We start from the raw sequence: 20,654 nt of genomic DNA on the forward strand, positions 1-20,654 counted from the left end.
GGGGGAGAGGTCTGTGAGCTTGTGATGTTAAAGTGGGCAATCAGGTGAGTTGTGTGGTGTGGTTGTACCCAATGCGTTCGCCAGAGGTGAAGATGAAGTCTAGGGTGTGGCCTGCAGTGAGCGTGGGGTCGTGGATGAGTTGGATGGCGTTCATGCTGTCAATGAGTTTGGTAGTGTTAATGTCACTGTGGTAGTTGAGATAGAAGTTGAGGTCTCGCAGGAAAATGTAGTTGTTGGAGTCTATTGTGAGGGGGGCGATGAAGTAGCAGAAGGCTGGACATGGTCCTAGAGGATAGTAGGCAAGGGTTTCCCTGATGGAGGTTTAGATGCCTGTTTGGAGTCAGAAGTTGAGGTGTTCCATTCCTGGGATTATGTCATTTGTGGTGGTGCATTGGATGGAATCCTTGTGCATGATAGCGATTCCTCCGCCAGGCTTGTTAATCCAGTGGGTGATCTTGTATCCTTTGGGTATCGCGGTGGTGATGTCAGGCGCATAAGTGGTGTTGAGCAGGTTTCAGTGAGGGAGAGGGCGATGGTGAGGTTGGAAATCTCGGTGGTGTGTTTGCATAGTGAACGTATGCTGAGAAGAGCGCATGCGAGTTAGTGCTTTTGTTCGGGTGGCATTTGTGGTGTGGTCGGGGTGGGGCTGGTCAGTGAGTTGCAGTGCATGCTGTGGCAGGTAAAGTGGCAGTGGGTACAGGTGTAAGGTCCTATCGTGGAGCATAGGTCGGCGCAGTGGCCTTGTTTGTTGGAACATCCGGAGTCAAGGGTGTAGAGCTCGGCAATGTTGTATCTGGGCAGGAGAGGCAGAGGTTGTGGCGCTGGTTGCAGTCCAGGAGGGCCAGGTGCAGATGGGCTTACCTTTGGTGCACCAGCGACACTCCTGCAGTCGGATTGTGCTGCAGCCTGCATTAAGGAGGTCCTGGGGTGGGTGTAGCTTTTGTTGGCTGGAAGAATGGTGAGTGGTAAAACCCTGACAGGAAAACCTGGGCAGCAACGGTGTCACTTGGTCAAATTAAGGCAACTGGATCAGGCTGGAACAAGAAGGAATAGGAGGCCGAAGGCAAGTGGCAAGCTAGGTGCACAGGTGCCTACATATACACATGCTTCTGCCCACATCAGCATAGGACAGCAAGCCTACTTCAGCCTTATGCAGTCTTACACTGAGGGACTGCATTTTTCATTATCCCATGGACACAGCCATTAAAAAGGAATACACTTATGTGCTACTATCAGTGGCCACTTTGACAATGTTTTTTCTTTCCATTTCTTATTCTTTTTTTAGTCATCACTGTGCATTTTCAGCTGCAGTAATTCAAATCCAATAGTATTTTTTCCTTTGTACAAATAACAATCATATTTCCTGCGAAGTGCATTAAACCTTAAAAGGGTTTCTAAGGTCACCTGCCTGCTAGGAAGCACCCATACTGTTCTATTTAAATCAGATATGAATATTTATTTTTTTAAGATTGTTTTTTCAGTGCAAACACACGGCCACCACACTTAAGCTTTTCTTTTCCTTTTTTCTTTCTGCCAAGTTCTTGCAATAAAAATAAAAAAAGTACCATTGCGCCAGCTTGCCAAGGTCAGATGCAATTCTTGCCCTCCTTCGAAAAAATAAACCCTTTGACTCTACGTCAGTCACTTCTATAGTTTCTCAGCTGCTATACTGTGTACTAATTTAAGTTCTTTCCTGTAAGTCCTACAATGAACTAGTAAATGTTTTTTACCTATGAATGCAGTTGAATTGACACAATCTTTCTTGATTTGTCTTAGGTACTTAGACATTCACACATATTTGACTGTGTGGTACAACTGATTTAAGGATTGTCAAATGGACTATCTTTTTGCTCCACGTGAAAAATATAAACGTACAGAGTAGTTGTTTATGACCACTTCTGCTTTAATCATATTCTTATATTCCTTAGACGTGCACCCTAAATAATAATGGTTAGAAATGGAGTCTCTAGTTGGCAGTCGGTTTGCACCCTGTCCAAGTAGGGACCCTCACTCTAGCCAGGATAAGGGAGATATCAGCTCAGAAAACCCCTGCTCACTCCCTTAGTAGCTTGGCACAAGCAGTCCGGCTTAACTCAGAAGCAATGTGTAAAGCATTTGCAGATAACACACAGTAATAAGTGAAAACACTACAAATGGACACCACACTAGTTTTAGAAAAATAGCCAAACTTTATCTATATAAAACAAGACCAAATACGATAAAAATACAGCATACAGTAATAAAAATATTAATTCTGCAAGATGTACTCAAAAATACAGTTCCTTGAAGTCAATAACTCCACCTGGGGCTATCACGGCGTCGTAATCAACAAAACCAACAGTTCAGGCTGGCCGCGGCGTTGCAGGCCAGCTACGGTGTTGGGAAGACCCAAACAGTACCTTGGATTTGCAGGGCATTGTGATCCTCGCGGTAAGCTCCAGAGAGCGGCATCGCTGACGTTGCGGTGTCGGTTCTGGAGTCAGTGCAGGAGTCGTCAGGCCCTTGAGGTCACACGCATTGCGGATCGAACTCCAGGCTGATGAAGTCAGGTACGCCGGCGCAGATGGCGTCGGGGCTGAGGTGCGAAGCGGGACAATGCGATGTGTGGTGCCCACAGATCACAGTGCAGGTGGCGGATAGGTGATGGCATCCAGCGGCGTCGGTGAGACCAGGGCTGCAGTGTGAAGCGGGGCGGTGCAACGTGCAGTGCCCACAGGTCATGGTGCAGGCAGCGGCGTCGTTGTTGCTGAAGCTCTGTTCTCGGTAGGCCCAAACCAGCGGTGCAGGGCGGACGATGCTTCGTGACCCTCACGAGCGGTGACCACAGGCCACGGTGCAGGCAGGATGCCTGGTGACGACACAGGAGTCGATGGTGCTTGTGCCGGTGTCAGCAGGAGCGGCGGCGGCGGGATGCCCAGGCTGCAGTGTGAGCAGGCAATGCTGGAGTGCTGGGCCCACAGGCCACGGTGCGAGCAGCGGCTCGGTGAAGTCGTCCGATGACGGCATTGGGGAGACCAGGGTTGCGGTGCAAAGCGGGCAATGCGACTCCGTATGCCGTCGGCAGGCCAGCGGCGTCGTTGGCGGCATCGAAATGGTTTCTCCTCTTGAATAGCACAGAACACACAGTTCCCAGTGCTGCAGGTCGAGGAAACTGAAGTCTTTGGTGTTCCTGAGACTTCCAACAGGAGGCAAGCTCTACTCCAGGCCCTTGGAGAATTTTCTCAAGCAGGACACAAGCAAAGTTCACCCTTTGCACTCTTTTCAGGCAGAAGCAGCAACTGCATGCCAGTCCAGCAAAGCAATACAGCAAAGGGACAGTACTCCTCCTTCAGTTCTTCAGCTCTTCTCCTGGGAAGAGGTCCCTTAAGGTTCCAGAAAGATTCTAAAAGTCTGGGGTCTTGGGTCTTCTTCTTATACCCAGTTCTGCCTTTGAAGTTGGAAAACTTCAAAGCAAAGTCTCAAGTGTTTGCAAGATCCTTCCTTGTCCAGGTCAGGCCCCAGACAGTCACCATGGGGTTGGAGACAGCACTGTGTGAGGGCAGGCACAGTCATTCAGGTGTGAGTGACCACACCTCCCATCTCCTCCCCTCCAGCACAGATGGCTAATCAAGATATGCAGGCTACACCCCAGCCCCCTTTGTGTCACTCTCTAGAGGAGAGGTGTAAACGGCCCAACTGTCAAACTGACCCAGACAGGGAATCCACAAACAGGCAGAGTCACAGAATGGATTAAGCAAGAAAATGCCTACTTTCTAAAAGTGGCATTTTCAAACTAACAATCTAAAAACCAACTTCACTAAATATGTATTTTTAAATTGTGAGCTCAGAAACCCTAAACTCCATATTTTTATCTGCTCTCAAAGAGAATCTGCGCTTTAAGGATATTTAAAGGCAGCCCCATGTTAACCTATGGGAGAGATAGGCCTTGCACAGTGAAAACCGAATTTGGCAGTATTTCACTGTTAGGACATATAAAGCACACTAGTATATGTCCTACCCTAAACATGCACTGCACCCTGCCCATAGGGATACCTAGGGTCTGACTTAGGGGTGCCTTACATGTAGTAAAAGTGAAGGTTGAGGCCTGGCAAGTGGGTACACTTGCCAAGTTGAACTGGCAGTTTAGTTTAAAACTGCACACACAGACACTGCAATGGCAGGTCTGAGTCATGTTTACAGGTGGGTGGCACAACCAGTGCTGCAGGCACTAGGGACTAATTAGTAAATCAAATATGGATAAACCAATCCAAAGTACAATTTATATGGGGAGCACTTGCACTTTAGCACTGATTAACAGTGGTAAAGTGCGCAGAGACAATAAACCAACAAAAACAGAGTCCAAAACCAGAAGGTCAGAAGGCAAAAAGACTGGGGAGACACGCTAAAAATCTGCCCGGTCTAACAATAATACATTGTAGAGCGTGTAAGTAAATTCTTCTAGGCATATGGGCATTGTGCTCCTAGCCCTTAGCCAAAATTGTCCCAGTTTGACATCTGCCACAGTGGATCATAACACCAGAAAAGGATGAGAGATTGTCAAACATTTTTTTGGCTAATTTACTTTTCAACTAAAGTTAAACGTGGAGTTGTTAACTGTGTCCTAGTACTGTGGTCTGAACTACATTATTTTGCTCCTACCAGGGGCTATAATTTTATTATTTTTATTGTTACCTGTATTTTGTAGATAGATGCTTTATTCATGTTTAACATGCCTGCACACTATATGGCTTAACTGAAATATTCTAAAACTAAATAATGGAGGATAACAGTCCTAGAGCTGACAGCTATATTACTAAAGGACACAAAAGTACATTTTATATGCGATTTCAACTTTTCAAAATTCTAGACAACAGCTTAAAAGCAGCACAAAATGAAAACATTCTTTCAAAATTCTGCATTCAAAATATTTGACTGACAAATATTATAGATGCTGACATTCATTTGAATTCATAAGCTGCGTTTGTGTAAAAGAACCTGTTAAAATTTCATGATCTGTTTGAACTACAAGTAAAACCAAATCTAGAGCTCTGCGCCAGGCTTCCTCCTTTGCTAATACATTATCATAAACGTGCCGACTACCCTTGGGATTGCAGAGATAATCCAAATCAAAAATACTGTTCTGCTCTTTAGCAATCTCTGCACATATGTATGCAAATGGGGAGCAGCAGTCAGCTAGATTATTAAGATAGTTTTGTATACAAGTCCTGCTTTCCATCGCAGATGCACCTTTGGTGGTGTTGCACATGACGGAAGACAAGTACTGGTACCAGCCTTCTGCCATAGCCCTGAGAACACATGGTTTATAAAATAAAGACGAAGTCGCCAACCAAGATGAAGCAATGTGAAACTGTCCAGTTGAGTTTTGGCCTTCCCTCTTTGAACACTGCTCTTCAAGCTTTCGGAGGTGACTTAAGCACAAAAGTTCTACAGCGCCACCACCCAAAAAAACATTTTGATCAACTATAGCATTTTGCAATCGACGAGCACAAGTCCAGAACTGATCTTCAATGGACTGCATTTTGGATACTGTAGGTGTAGTAAGTACAGCTGTTACCAGAGGAATATCACTGGTTTTAATATTGATGAGCATTCTGCGGCCCAAACCTACCGTTTTTAAGTTAACTGTTCTCAAGACACTCACACAGGCACCAGCCCCCACACAACACCTACTCATCTGTGTGAAATATGTCACAGAAACAGCTCCTGTGGCCTCACAAAAAGCTTGCAGCACATTTTGAGACACGTGACTGATAACTAGAATGTTAGCTGAAGTACAGTTCTGCATTAAATTTACAGACACAGTTCCTGTCACTAAAATTAAGTTTACATTTAATTGAGTGATTTGGTTGAATGCACTATCGGTCCACAAATCTTCAGAGCCACTTCCTAAAGTATAACTGCACTCAGTCACTGTGTTTACACAAGAAGAGTGAAATCCCAAATGACGATACGTTTCAGTCAGGTCACCTTCAACAACAAGGACCTTTAGAGGCTTATCATGAAGGTTAACAGCTACAGAAGCCTGTTCCATAGACACTACAGCCACATAGCCAGAATAAACACCAGAGTGATCCTCAGACAACCCAGGTAAGGAGCATAACACAATTTTGGATAAAGTGTATACTGAATCAGCTGAGAGGGCATCAATCACGTCGTCTGATGTATTACAAATGTGGTTAGCAGCATCCCTTACAAGTTTCATACAATGTATATAGCCGTGGCTCAGCCCCTCTGTGAGCTGCTCGAGGCCTCTCCAATCACAAGAAATGTCTGTAAATTCACTAGCACTTCCCTGAAAATTGCTCAACTTAGGTTCTTCACAAAACTGCTCTTCTTTTGTTTGAAAGTGTCTGCTGTGGGTTAATTTTACTCTGTGGCCAACAGTCTTCATGGTGAAACAATTTTTAGGGATCTGACACAAGGATTTGTCTAGTAACACTGTAGGTCCAGAGTTACCTTTAAAGTCTGAAGTGGGCGGGGGGCTTATACATTTGTTTTTACAAGAATCACATGTGACTTTCTGTTGGGAATTAACACTTTCGAACCCATTTTTTCTGGGAAAAGGCATCAGGGGTGTTTTTGAAGTACAATCGCTTGAATGCATGTTTTTAGGTCCTGGTGGTTTTAAAATATCAGCAAGCCTAATTTGCATGGATTTCACTTCCTTGATGCAAGAGGTAAGCCCTTCTGACATCACCGACACCACCACTGATACTGGAATACCCTGGGAAAGGCATTCCAATGCAGCCTTGCTCCAAGCACCAACCAGAAACATAAGGGTGCTTGTCCCAGTTCCATAGGTCTTATTCTGTATCTGCACTGTTTCGTTGAGAAGTTGTCCAACTGCACTTGTTAAATCCAAATTTTCCAGCAGCCGAAAGACCGAGGAAGTCAAAGAACATTCCAGAGTGCTTTCATCAATAATAAACTTCTGTGATTTAATTGGACCTAAAAGGGTTCGCCCTGAAGTCGCTAATGCTGAAAGCTGCTGAAGTCCAATGTGGCGTCGTGTGTTCATGACCTTCCCAACTTGACCTACAATTTATGTAAAAGAAAATGCATCATCATTCCATGAGCAATTATTGAACATTTTCTACATTAAACAAACATGTGTAGCAGACTTTACAAGTGTAAAATGAATTCTATACATATTTATATTTTTCGGTCAGCCATCTCCAAATAGGGCGTACTCTCACAATGAGATTACAGACAGGGGTTTTATACTGCTTGTTGCTCTAGGTTTTGCTATTTACCACGGTTTGTTTCCATCAACAAATTGGACTAACAGGAAACGAAGCTAAAGTTCAGAGAAATGCCAAAATGAAAAAGATCAACTACGTCAAGGAAGACCATATTGTTGTGCTGGTTAGTGCCAATACAAGGATACACATGTAATGATATTTACATCAGAGCCATGTTCAACATTTTGCATGCAGCCTGATTCGCCAGCAAGATTGCAGAGTTCAAGAGTCTTGTACATTGAACCTTTCGGGCCTCCTACAGTCCACTCTAATGGTTGTATACAGTACCATTGCCTTCTTAGCCATCTCCAGATATGAATTAAACCTTGATGTGTCAGACATCATGTCCCTCACCAAGTTGTGTACAGTTCTGCTGTAAGTGATCCCCTATCCAATATTTGGGAGTTCACTTCTCCAGACACGTTGACCCAGTGACTACCAAATCTTATCCACACTATTATTACATTTCTTGCTCCTAAGAGTATTTCCTGAGCGATAGCTAATAATCTTCCAGATTAGGCATTGGGCATACCAAATTCCAGATGTGTTTATTATAAGAAAGCAAATAATAAATGTAATATGCCCTATGACATGGAGTCACTGATGTGATAATCTAGACCGTGTCATATGATCAATTTGTTCATCCCCTTAACTAGCTAAATAGGAGCATTTTGAGCTTAATGAAGACATTAAAATAATCTCCCTTCCCTTCCTCCTCCCTTGGGGGACAACTAAAACGATGCATTTCTTCTGTCCAATTATCGGTTTTAGCTCTGCTCTAACCATGTTCCAAATGATCTTGTCGTAGTTTGACTCTTTCTCTAAGCAAGACTGCTGGTTTAAGGATGACAGTACTTACGTTTGTAGGCAACTATGCCTACAAGTCGCAATTTTCACCCCAATCCTCCAGACTCACAAGCAGCACCTTACCAAACACCCAAACAGTAAAAGGTGATTTGTGGCAGCCTTTTTACACATGGACTCAAAAGTGTGACATCTCAGGGAGTGCTGTGGTTAAACGGAGTTTACCCCTTTCTCACCTGAACAACATGTCACAATCAAACACAGGCAATGAAGGAGATGCAGTAAAGTTTTCAATGGTTTTTATTGATAAAACTGCAATCTACGATAAATTGCATAAGCTGCAATGATTAGGATAATGAATAATGAAAGGAACATAATTGTGAAAACGAGAGGCATTAATACAAATATCCCCACCATCTTGCAATAACATGAAATGATATGAGATGTGAAATATGTCCTAATACCCTAGCATGATGACACTAATCTTTAACCTAAAGAGAGCTAGGTGTGTTAAACCTAATCTGCCAATGCCATGTCCATGAAAAGAGCCCCCCAACCCTTGTTACCTTGGAATGAGGTCTCTAGCTCAGGCTCCGTAGGGACACGAAGACTAGGTCAGAGTCAAGTTGACATGCAGCATCGATAGCAGCGATGGCATCTGGTCGGAATCCCTCTGACTATCTGTCTAAGTGAGCTGCATTTATACAGATCTGCTCGGACCCCTGACGTAGGTCTGTTCCCAAACAATAGACAACAAGACATGCTTGGGACGGCAATTTATGTAAACTATTCCCTCGAAGGCGTGAAGAGGGAAAGTACCTAATGTGAACACCTACAGTTTGTTTATCTTTGTCGCTTGATATTGACGCCTTAGCGCGGTGGCACTGATAACGTGAAACTAAAACATTGGCCAACTAGAAACAATGCAGCCATCCTGGAAACATATAATTAAATAATTGTACTAAAACAGAGCAAGCTAAGCAGGGTAAAAGTCAGTAGGTGACAGGGGCACAGGTCCACAAGCCAGAAGGCTAAGCTAACTCCTGTTTCCCATTAAAACAAGATTTACTACAATCTCATACTTCTCAGCTGTTCAAGTATTGCAAATATGCAGACTGTCCTTTGGATTGCACAGAAAATTCTAATCTGCAATACAATTCTGCACTTTAACAATGTCTGCACATATGAATGCTGAGAGCAAGTTGAAGACTCATTTGATGGTACTGCATGACAGAAAACTTGCACTGGTACCATTCATTTGCAATATGGCTTGTAACAAAGAAGATGCAGTCAAAGATGACAGATTGCAAAACTGTCAAACAGAGATTCTGCATTCTGTCTTTAAAAACTGCTCTTCAAGCTTTTGCCAGTGATTTAGACACAAAAATTCTAATTCTACAGCTCCACAACCCAAAACACATTAGGTTCCATTTGATCATGGGCTCAATCCCATAGCTATACTGATAGGCCACCACTCACTACCTAGCATCACACTGAGCCATCATCTGTTTATCCTTCTCACCAAGGATTGGTCCCTATCCCATCTTTGTTGTGTTGGTCTTCTTCCTTAGTGGTTTTGCTGTATTTCTGAAAAAATGTATTTGAATATGAAACAAACAAGCAGTGGCACAGCCAATATGTCTCGCCTTTGAAAGTCATTGCCCGCGCGTGTGGCTTTGCAATGTTTGCTGCCAATGCTGAAAAGCATCTGCACAAGTACAAATATGTGTTGCCCATGCTGAACTGTATTGGCAAAAATAAAATAGACAAATTGGCAAGCCCCAGAATGATGATGTAGACGTATGCAAGCATCGCCATGCATGTATGCCATCATGACACTGCAGAGGCCTTTTCTTTTTTTACCTTTAATTTGTCATGCTTCGACGCCCATCTTGAAGCGGTGAAATAGAGATAAACGTGTGAAAAAGTGAACTAGAAAGAGAGGAGCAGCACAGCAGCAAACTGCAGGCATGCAGCTCTCCAAAAAAGAAAGAAAAACAAGGAGTTGCAATAAACAACTCCCCAGACCCATTAAAACACTTAAAATGCAGTTGGAACAAGACGTGGGAACTCTAGATGATGAGGAATGGGGAGAAGCACAGGCATCCCGAGGGAGATGGGGGGGGGGGATCTACTCCAGGTTTTGTTTGATACAACTAAAGGTCCTCCACAGGGCATACATGTCATGTACTGTCAGAGCCAAGATGGGCAAGGTGCCAGACAGCTTGTGCCTTAGGGGATGAGGACTGGAGGGCACCTATATACACATTCACTGGGAATGTCCGGAAACCAAGTACTACTGGTCCTCTGTGATTGCATGCTTAAATGTCCTCTGTGGAGAAGATTTGTATCCCTTGATTAAATGGTGTCTGCTAAATACACGGGAAGCCACAGATCTTAGGAGATCGGAGATTCTATTGATAACTTTGGGCATGGGCATGGTAGCTGCGAAGAGAAACATCGCCAGACTATGGGGGTCACCACAAGCACCACTACTAAGAGACTGAAAGCGATATATGGACTGGTGCATGGTGTCAGAGAGGGTAACTTATGAAAGCCGGGAGTGCCCACAGAAACATTAGAAAGTGTGGGGGAAATGGAACGAGAACAAGGGCAGACTATGCATGGCTCCCCCACAACATGTCCGCTCTAAGGACACTAAGCACACAGGTACTGACCTGAAAGAGCTCGAATTGGGCATGGCACTTCTACTGGGTGGTGGAGATTGTGGCTTAAGAACTTATATTTAAACCTAGACAGCATTTGAAATGTACCATGTATTCTTGCCAAGTTTCTAAAAAAAAAGAATTAAAAAAACAAAGAGTTGCTCACCACCAAGTGGAGTGGAGATGAGCAATACAATTTTGCTTGGTGCCAGAAAGCAGCGCAGCCTGATGGGTGCTGACCACACAAATCCAAGCAGGGAACGCTGAGGAAGTAACGGAGTGTAGAGAGCAAGAAAAAAAAAAAAAAAACTTATACTCCCATTGACTGCCAATAGGTTTGGCAAGGTCCACACATAACTAATTAGACTATTCCTGTTTTTATTAGAATTGTGGGGCTTGTAGCAATGGGTTGAAGTGTATTAAAATAAGAATTGGAACTGTAATGCTGCATGCAGTAGGTGCTGAGTCAGTGAGCATGGGGCTGGGGACAAAGGTGGGGTTAATTATATATATATATATATATATATATATATATATATATATATATATATATATATATATATATATATATATATATATATATATATATAGAGAGAGAGAGAGAGAGAGAGAGAGTTAGTTTTTTTTATAGCCTTTCACAGTCAGGTAGCTACATATAAAATAATGTGCAGCTACAATGAAAAATAGAATTTAAAAAGTTGTGGCTCCGTGAGAAATGCACTATAGTGCATTAAAACGCCTCTATTCACTGCAAAGGTCTTTGTGTTATCAGACAGCCACCAAATTAAATCTTGGTTGGCGCAGTGGAGAATAACGACTTGCATATTTTTAGTGCTACAAGATTGCAGCCTGTTACATTAGGCACTGAAAACATGTAAGTCATTATCTCAAACTTGCATTTCAAGCAGCACACAACAAACTGCTACAAAATGCACAAAAATATTTAAGATACAATGGTGCTTTCAAAAAATAGATTTTAGTAATACCCAGACAAAAAATTGAATGCATTTTTTTACATAACTGTCCCTTCAACACCTCGTCAGGGGTATTAAGCGCTATTCCTCCTTACCTGTCCGAATCCCCCAAAACCATCTGTGGCATCCCCCAGGGATCCTCCCTCAGCCCAACACTTTTCAACGTTTACATGGCCCCTCTCGCCAACATCGCACGATCCCACCACATCAACATAGTATCCTACACAAATGACACCCAGCTGATCATCTCCCTCACGAAAGACCCTACGACCGCAAGAAACAACCTCCACAATGGACTTCACGCCATCGCCAACTGGATGGAATCAAGCCGCCTCAAGTTAAACACAGACAAAACATCTTCGGCAGCAACCCCTCCACTTGGAACGACTCCTGGTGGCCTACCTCCCTAGAAGCCGCACCCACACCCCAAGTACGAAACCTGGGAATCATACAACACCCTTCGCATGCTCCGCAAGATTTTTAAGTGGATTCCCGTCAAAACCAGAAAGACAGTTACCCACGCCCTGGTCAGCAGTCGAAAGGACTATGACAACGCACTCTATGCAGCAGCCACGGGCAAACTACAAACGAAAATGCAACGTATACAAAACGCCTCCGCCTGACTCATCCGCGACGTCCCACGCCGCAACCACATATCTGCCCACCTCAGAGACCTACACTGGCTACCCGTATCGAAGAGGATTACCTTCGAACTACTCACCCACGCACACAAACCCCTCCACAACACAGGTCCGGCCTACCTCAACGACAGACTCACCTTTCACACTCCTGTCCGCCAGCCTCGCCTCCGTCCCCTGCATTCGCCGCCCCACCGCCGGAGGAAGATCCTTCTCGCCAAGACCTGGAACTCCCTACCGCTCCACCTACGCCAGACCCAGGACCGCCTGACTTTCATTTCAGGAAACTCCTCAAGACATGGCTTATCGACCAGTAGCTCCCCCACCCCCAGCGCCTTGAGACCCTGACGAGATTGATTGATTGATCAATTAACTCTGCATTTCCACTCAAAAAGAATAAATCTTTGTCATGACAAAGCTTTGAGTGATTCAATCAATTAAAGTTAGTACGGGCTCCCAAGCATCCTTTACATGTGCAGATTACGCTTTAGATTTGCAGATTAACTTGTTGCACACCTTTGCATTTCTTTCCTGCAAGCAGTCACCCTGGCAGGATGGCATGTCCCAACCCATCCCACGCAGATATTGGAACAAAATCCCCACGGAACAGCTTCTCTCCACTCTCAGCGACAACCAACCCACCTTCTCCACCGACCCCAACGACGCAGCCCTAAGCGTCACGCATTGGATCACCAACTGCACTGACAACCTCGCACCCCTCAGACGCCTCCCAAGACAGACCAACACCAGGAAACCTCTTTGGTTCACAGACACCCTCAAGGAATCTAAAAAAAACCTGCCGCACCCTTGAGAAAGCCTGGCGCAAGGACCACACCGCAGAAAACATGTCTGCCCTCAAAAACGCCACCCGCGACACCACCAACTGATCCGCGCCACCAAAAGTACTTCCTTCACAGACAGACTGGACAAGAACACTCAGAACAGCAAAGAACTCTTCAACATTGTTAAAGAGCTCTCCAATCCTAACGCCAACGCCATCACGCCCTCACAAGACCTCTGCAACTCCCTCGCCACCTTCTTCCATCGTAAGATCACCGACCTACATGACAGCTTCAGACACCAGACCCAGCCAACCACCACAGAACCTACAACCCCAGCCATCACCCTCAACGCCTGGACTCACATCAGCACGGAAGAGACCAAAGCTACCATGAACTCCATCCACTCCGGAGCCCCCTCGGACTCCTGCCCACACTTCATCTTCAACAAAGCCGACGACATCATCGCCCCACATCTCCAGACCATCATCAACAGCTCGTTTGCTGCTGCCACCTTCCCCGAGAGCTGGAAACAAGCAGAAGTCAACGCCCTACTGAAGAAACCTACGGTGGACCCCAGCGACCGGAAGAACTTCCGCCCCATCTCGCTCCTCCCCTTCCCTGCCAAAGTCATAGAGAAGACCGTCAACAAGCAACTTACCAACTTCCTTGAAGACAACAACCTACTCGACCCCTCTCAGTCCGGATTCCGAGCCAATCACAGCACAGAAACCGCCCTCATCTCAGTCACAGACGACATCAGAACTCTGATGGACAACGGAGAAACAGTTGCCCTCATCCTCCTCGACCTCTCGGCTGCCTTCGACACCGTCTGCCACTGAACCCTAATATCCCGCCTCCGCTCCATCGGTATCCAAGGACAGGCTCTGGACTGGATCACCTCTTTCCTCTCCAACCGCTCCCAAAGAGTCTACCTCCCACCGTTCCGCTCAGACCCCACCGAGATCATCTGCGGCGCCCCACAAGGCTCCTCGCTCAGCCCGACTCTCTTCAATGTCTACATGAGCCCCCTCGCCGACATCGTACGCAAACACAACATCAACATCACCTCCTACGCCGACGACACTCAGCTGATACTTTCCCTCACCAAGGACCCCACCAGCGCCAAGACCAACCTGCAAGATGGAATGAAAGACGTCGCAGAATGGATGAAACTCAGCCGTCTGAAAGTGAACTCAGACAAAATGGAAGTCCTCATCCTCGGAAACACCCTGTCCGCCTGGGACGACTCCTGGTGGCCCACGACCCTTGGCACCACACCAACCCCCTCAGACCACGCATGCAACCTCGGATTCATCCTGGACCCACTTCTCACCATGACCAAACAAGTTAACGCTGTATCATCTTCCTGCTTCCTCACCCTCCGCATGCTCCAAAAGTTCTTCCGTTGGATCCCCGCCAACACCAGAAAGACTGTGACCCACGCCCTCGTCACAAGCCGCCTGGACTACGGTAACACCCTATACGCAGGAACCACCGCTAAACTCCAGAAACGTCTGCAGCGAATACAAAACGCCTCCGCCCGCCTCGTCCTTGACATACCCTGCAACAGCCACATCTCTGCCCACCAGAGACACCTGAACTGGCTTCCCGTCAACAAAAAGGATCACCTTCCGGCTCCTCACCCACGCTCACAAAGCCCTCCACAACAAGGGACCCAAATACCTCAACCGTCGCCTCAGTTTCTACAAGCCCACCCGTCTACTTCGCTCCGCCAACCTCGCACTCGCCGCCGTCCCTCGCATCCGCCGCACCACGGCAGGTGGGAAATCCTTCTCCTACCTGGCGGCCAAGACATGGAATTCCCTCCTCACCAACCTCAGGACCACCCAGGACCACCTCGCATTCCGGAGGCAACTCAAGACCTGGCTCTTCGAGCAGCAGTAACCCCCTCCCCCTAGCGCCTTGAGACCCTCACGGGTGAGTAGCGCGCTTTATAAATGTTTTTGATTGGATTTGTCTGCCCAGCTTTGGTTTCACAGCACAGGAGACTCAGTGAATGACACTTCAGCTTAAGCATTGAAACTACGAGAAATAAACATCTCTGGAGGGTTGTTTTTTATGAAAAGTAGGGGAATGTTTTCATTAATCAAAAAAGTATGGCACATTGTGTTCCTCTAATCCCATCCAGAGCGACCTATGGTTTTATTTAACCCAGTATAAAACCAGGGTGAGGAGTCATTTCATTCTAAGAAAAAAACAGGACTGGATTACCAAATCACACATGGATTTAGGAAACTTGACAGGCCTGTTTTAACGTGCCAACACAACAGGTATGCAATTATACTATTTTCATTTGTTGGCATGTTGAAGCCACATCTATTGGCTTTGCCCATGCTTGTTACAACTGCGAACAAACTGATTCTCGGGCAGATCCATAGGGTGTTTTTTCCTCGTTTGCTGTTCCTGTTTTATTCACTAATTTGGAAAAAAACACAAAAATGCAAAAATCTTGCTTCCTCCATTGACATCTCAAGTGACAGTTCTTGATAAGCAGCCAATGGCTAACGTCAATGGACCATGTGGGTTGGTTTAATAATATGCCAATGGCGAAGCTTAGTCTTGAAAGTGGAGGTCTACTAAAACAAGCATTTGCAATGCACTGGGTCTCGCATTAGCTCGAGTTAGAGATATCAGCGTTGTAAATTCCTAACTGGAATTTTCTTGGCACACAAACTGAAAAAAAAGTTGACATAAGCAAGCCGATTTAAAGCGCTGCCGTGAGTGCGAAGGAGAGAGACAAAGGGGAAAGAAATTCTCTCGCAGTCAAAGTTATGCAATAAGTAAAATTATCCATGTAACAGGGCCGGCGGCCAAGGCGGTAACAAAAACCGCCCTAAAGGGGACAAAGGTAAAGCAGTTACCAAAGCAAACAGAGTTTTTTTTAAAAGGCAAGCCCACGAAGGAGTGACATAGATGGGCGTGCGGTGGGTGTGGTTAAAAGCCCAGATACCTACCAAAACGTCGGGAAAGCTGCTTTGCTCAACCTCAAAATAGGTCACCAGCAGGGGCTTACTCAGTTTCACGATTCACGCGATTTGGGATACAAATACATCCAAAACAACACAAGTGACAACGTAACGTGTAAATACAATTTTAACTACGTAACGTAAGCGTTGCTATTGGAGCTTGGATAAGTATCTATAAATCGTGAGGTCATACGTAGTCGCCACAACACAAAACATTCAGTAGCACAATGATGATGATGCACCTTGGGGTTCGGCGTGTTGATCTGAGAATAACCCTTGGGACAGGACCGCTTTATACAGACCTAATGTCTTCTGTCTTTTCTGTGTTTTCTCCGCCTAGTTTCCCAGCCGCCGTGCTCGTTCCTCCACCAACTAGGGACAACGCGCAAGCCGTAAACAGCGCGCGCCAGCTTGAGCGGGAGCGTTGCTAGGAGACTGAGAACCAGCGACAAACATGGCCTCCTGGCAGCAGTCCAAACCGCCGTTCTTTCTGGCTCCCTAGCAAGCACGGCTTTTGGTTGGGCAGTACGGAGGATGTAGGTGGGGCCAGTGACCTGCGCATGCGGTGATTGGGCGGCCTGCTACGGTTTATTGGCAACAGGAGAGGCTGGAAAGATCTTTAAGTTTTTCTATCTACTCTCGAATCCAAGCACTCAGGAGCAACTGCGTCTACACAGAGGCGTCTTAAACATCCGTTCGGAGTGACTGCATACTGCCATGGTAGGAGCGTAAAACCGCCTTTGTATGTCTGCCTTGCATGCGAGAGGTTGCGGGATATTGAAGGGGTGGGTGTTTCAAGTGAAAATATTTAAGTCCTCCTCGGCAGAAGTGTACAGTACTGTCTGTACTCCAGCAGAAGCTTTTTCTCTACCTACCGCTACATACAACTACCTATCTCGAACCTACAACAGCCCCACAGCGTAGGACACCACATTAAAATAGAAAAGAAAAACATACGTCCATTGTGAAAGGGCAACTTCGACCATGGGCGTAGGAAGTGTGGGGGATATATCCCCCCCAGATTTTGGAGGGTGGGGGACACGGGGGACGAAGGTGGGGAGGGACAAGGGGACAAAATAATTTCCCCTTTTACATCTATTATTCAGAGGGCCATTAGCGCACAAAAGCGCTACTTATAACAGCCCTGTACCGACCATCCTCCAATCTGAACAGATTGAAGGTGAGTCCGGAGGCCCCCTGCGCCCTCTGCTCTTTTGTTTGTCCTGTTCACAGCTGTGGGCATTAAGGGTGCTCATAAGGACAAAAGGCAGGAGGAGGAGAAAGGAGTTTTGGATGATTACTGTCTGCATCACCTGCTGCCGCCTTGAAGAGGAGCACTGTGGGACGCCTTCAAGAGGAGCTGCAAGACAACGAGGAAGATCTAAAGAGGAAACAGAGCCCCACTCACCCTGATGCCTGCAGGCTAGAAAGGAGACTCTGTGAAACACAATATTTGTATTTGCCTAAGATCACACCAGTTGGTGAAACAGTGAAGTTGAGATTGGGCCCAGATTTTACCTTTTCACACAACAATTTAGCTATTAGAAGGGTATATTTTTCTAACATTTATGTTTAATGTTTTGTTATCTATAGAAAAAACACCAAGGCACATCCCAAGAAGCTGTAATGTTCAGTTTTATTCCTCGTATTGTCTTTGAATAATAACAATGGCCTGTGGCCTAAACTGACATCTTGGAACCAGAATCAAAAATGGAAAAATGAATCCTTGTTCAAGTATACAAGTCCAAATAATATATAGCAGCCGTGGACAGCAGTCCAAATGGTATACAAACAGCCAAGTCCAAATAATATATAACCGCCGTGGACAGCAGTCCAAATGGTGTACAAACAGCCTAGGTATGTAGGTAATGAAGGGCTTGATTTTAGCGTGGCTAACAGGGAGAAGCCGTATTTCATTTTGGGCCGTTATGCCTAGCATTATTATTTATGTTGTTGTTATCGTTACATACTTAAGCACATTGAAGTATATTATCTTTTCTCTATCTTTTCTTCACTGTACTCTGAAACAATCTACCCTATGCCACTGCACCCTACGCCACTTTTCTCCACTCTGTGCTACTCTAAGCCACTGCAATCTATGCTTTACCACTCTACTCCACACTACTCTGCAGCACTCTACACTACACCACTGCAATCTATGCTATTCTACTCTAACCATTGTACACTACACCCCTGCACTCTTCACCACTTTACTCAAAACCAATGCACTCTATGCCAATCTACTCTGCACCACAGCACTCTATTCCACTGCTTTCAATGCCACTGTACTCTGCGCCACAGCACTCTAGGCGACTGCACTCTATGCCACTCCACAATACACCACTGTACTCTGCAACCCTCTAATCTGCAACATTGCACTCTGCCACTGAACTCCACGCCACTCTACTCTGCACCACTGCATTCAATGCCACTGTACTGTGTCCCACTCCACTCTTTTCTGCACCACTGCTCTCTAATCTACTCTACTCTACACCACTCCACTGTAGGCACTTTACTCTACTTTGAAATCATCTCCTCTATGCCACTGCAATCTACTCCACTCCACTCTGCTATGCCAGTCTAATCCACCCTGCACCACTCCAATGGACCCTGCGCCACTCCAATCTGCTCTGCATCGCACTATGCTACTGCACTCTACATCACTATGCTCCACTCTGCAACAATCTACTCTTCACCACTATACTGTACTCTGCAGCAATCTACTCTATGCCACGGCACTCTATGCAACTTTATTCTACTCTGCACCACTGTACTCTAAGCCACTCTTCTCTACTCTGTATCACTCTACATCACTGCGCTCTACACCAATGCATTTTATGCCACTCTACTCTACACCAGTGCCCTTTATGACACTCTACTCTGCAACACTGCACTCTGCCACTGAACTATACTCCTCTCTACTCTGCACCGCTCAACTATATGCCACTCTACTGCACTCTACACCAATGTACTATATGCCACTACCCTCTAAGCCACTCTACTCTGCATCACTGCACTCCGCCACTGCACTCTACACCAGTCTACTCTACCTTGCACCGCTCCACTCTACCATGCAACGCATCACTCTATGACACAGCACTCTGAACCACTTCAATCTATGCTGTGCCACTCCACTCTGCTCCCCTCTACTCTTCACCACTCTACGCTACTGCACTGTACGCTAAACCAGTGCAGTCTTCGTCAATGCACTCTACACCACTTCACTCAAAACCAATGCACTCTATACCACCACACTCTACACCAATCTTCTTTGCACCACTGTACTCTATGCCACTTCACTCTAGAACACCCAACTCCATTCTATAACACTTTACACTCTGATACTAGACTCAGACACTCTATTCCGTTAAACTCTAACACTTTCTCCACTCTGTAACTCCCTACACAACTCCCTATACGCCACTCCATTCCACTTTACTCCACTCTATGCCACTCCACACCACTCTATGCCACTTCAATCTACAATACTCTACTCAACGCCACTGCTCAACCCTCTATGCCACTCCACTATACAACAATGTACTATGCTCAACAACACTCTACCCAACTTTCTCTATGCTAGTTCATGTTACTATACTTCACTCTACTCCAGTTCACTCTTATTTATGCCTTTCCACTCTTTGACACTCTGCCACTCCACTCTCTGACACTCTATTACACTGTGACACTACTCCACTCTAGTACTACTTTATGGCATTGGTGCTTGATTAGAGATTCAGATCTCCATTGATTGCCTTGTCACTCATATGAGACGTGAGTCAGATTTATCTTTGCCGTTTTGGTTACAAGAACTCTGTAACCCTTTTAACTCAAGCTTAACGAAGGCTTAGGATGATCCTGATACTTGTCTAGGGGATCGAAATATCGTCGGCCAAAGTACCTTGACTTGAATTTGTGATGTTGTACATAAGTTGGCATAAGCATAGGTACTATGAGCTAATGACTTCTTGATTCACTATTTGAGTCATTCATGTAAAAGTGGGTGTATAAAAGCTTGTAACTCATTATTGTGGATGCTAACCTTGTAGGAAAGTAGCCTCTTTCTAGCTTGGTTACCTCCACATTTGGCCTGTTTGCCAGTATGTTTGAGTGTGTCTACTGGGATCCTACTAATCAGGACCCCAGTAGTTATGCTCTCTTCCTTAAATTATGGTTGTTGTATACTGGTAACCCAGTATTTCACCCAAGATTGGCATACTGGTGCCCCCTTATAAGTCCCTAGTATATGGTACTTACGTACCCAGGGCATTGGGGTTCCAGGAGATCCCTATGGGCTGCAGCATTTCTTTTGCCACCCATAGGGAGCCCATGCATAGGCTTCTGCAGAACTGCCATTGCAGCCTGCATGAAAAGGTGCATGCACCCTTTCACTGCCAGTTACACTGCACCAGGTCACTTATAAGTCACCCCTATAGCAGGCCCTCCAGCCCTGAGGGCAGGGTGCAGAGTACCTGTGTGTGAGGGCACCCCTGCACTAGCAGAGGTGCCCCCACGTGCTCCAGGACCATTTTCCCAGACTTCAGGAGTGTGGGGATGACATT

General features: G+C 45.7%; 2 protein-coding genes across 4 annotated transcripts in view; one reads left to right on the plus strand and one right to left on the minus strand.

Annotated features, from left to right (window-relative positions):
• Window positions 1–4,772: 4,772 nt before the first annotated feature.
• BBS12 (Bardet-Biedl syndrome 12) lies at window positions 4,773–16,571 on the minus strand. Of its 3 annotated transcripts, none has more exons than XM_069242413.1 (2): window positions 16,395–16,571; window positions 4,773–7,035 (listed from the first exon to the last, which is right to left on the minus strand). In XM_069242413.1, the coding sequence occupies exon 2, from the start codon at window positions 7,016–7,018 to the stop codon at window positions 4,922–4,924; it is 2,097 nt and encodes a 698-aa protein (XP_069098514.1). In that variant the 5' UTR covers window positions 7,019–7,035; window positions 16,395–16,571; the 3' UTR covers window positions 4,773–4,921. The 3 variants fall into 3 exon arrangements, with proteins under 3 accessions (XP_069098514.1, XP_069098510.1, XP_069098516.1); XM_069242409.1 differs by having other exon boundaries at window positions 16,335–16,571; XM_069242415.1 differs by lacking the exon at window positions 16,395–16,571 and adding an exon at window positions 16,081–16,180.
• An 82-nt stretch (window positions 16,572–16,653) lies between these two features.
• The window catches only part of LOC138301993 (uncharacterized), a 50,172-nt gene continuing 46,171 nt past the window's right edge, over window positions 16,654–20,654 (plus strand). The window contains exon 1 of the mRNA XM_069242424.1: window positions 16,654–16,812. Within this exon, the coding sequence (XP_069098525.1) occupies window positions 16,810–16,812 (3 nt within the window). The 5' untranslated portion in view covers window positions 16,654–16,809. The remainder of the gene's footprint in view (window positions 16,813–20,654) is intronic.

Source organism: Pleurodeles waltl, chromosome 1_2 (genome assembly GCF_031143425.1).
Source record: "Pleurodeles waltl isolate 20211129_DDA chromosome 1_2, aPleWal1.hap1.20221129, whole genome shotgun sequence".
Classification (NCBI taxonomy): Eukaryota; Metazoa; Chordata; class Amphibia; order Caudata; family Salamandridae; genus Pleurodeles; species Pleurodeles waltl.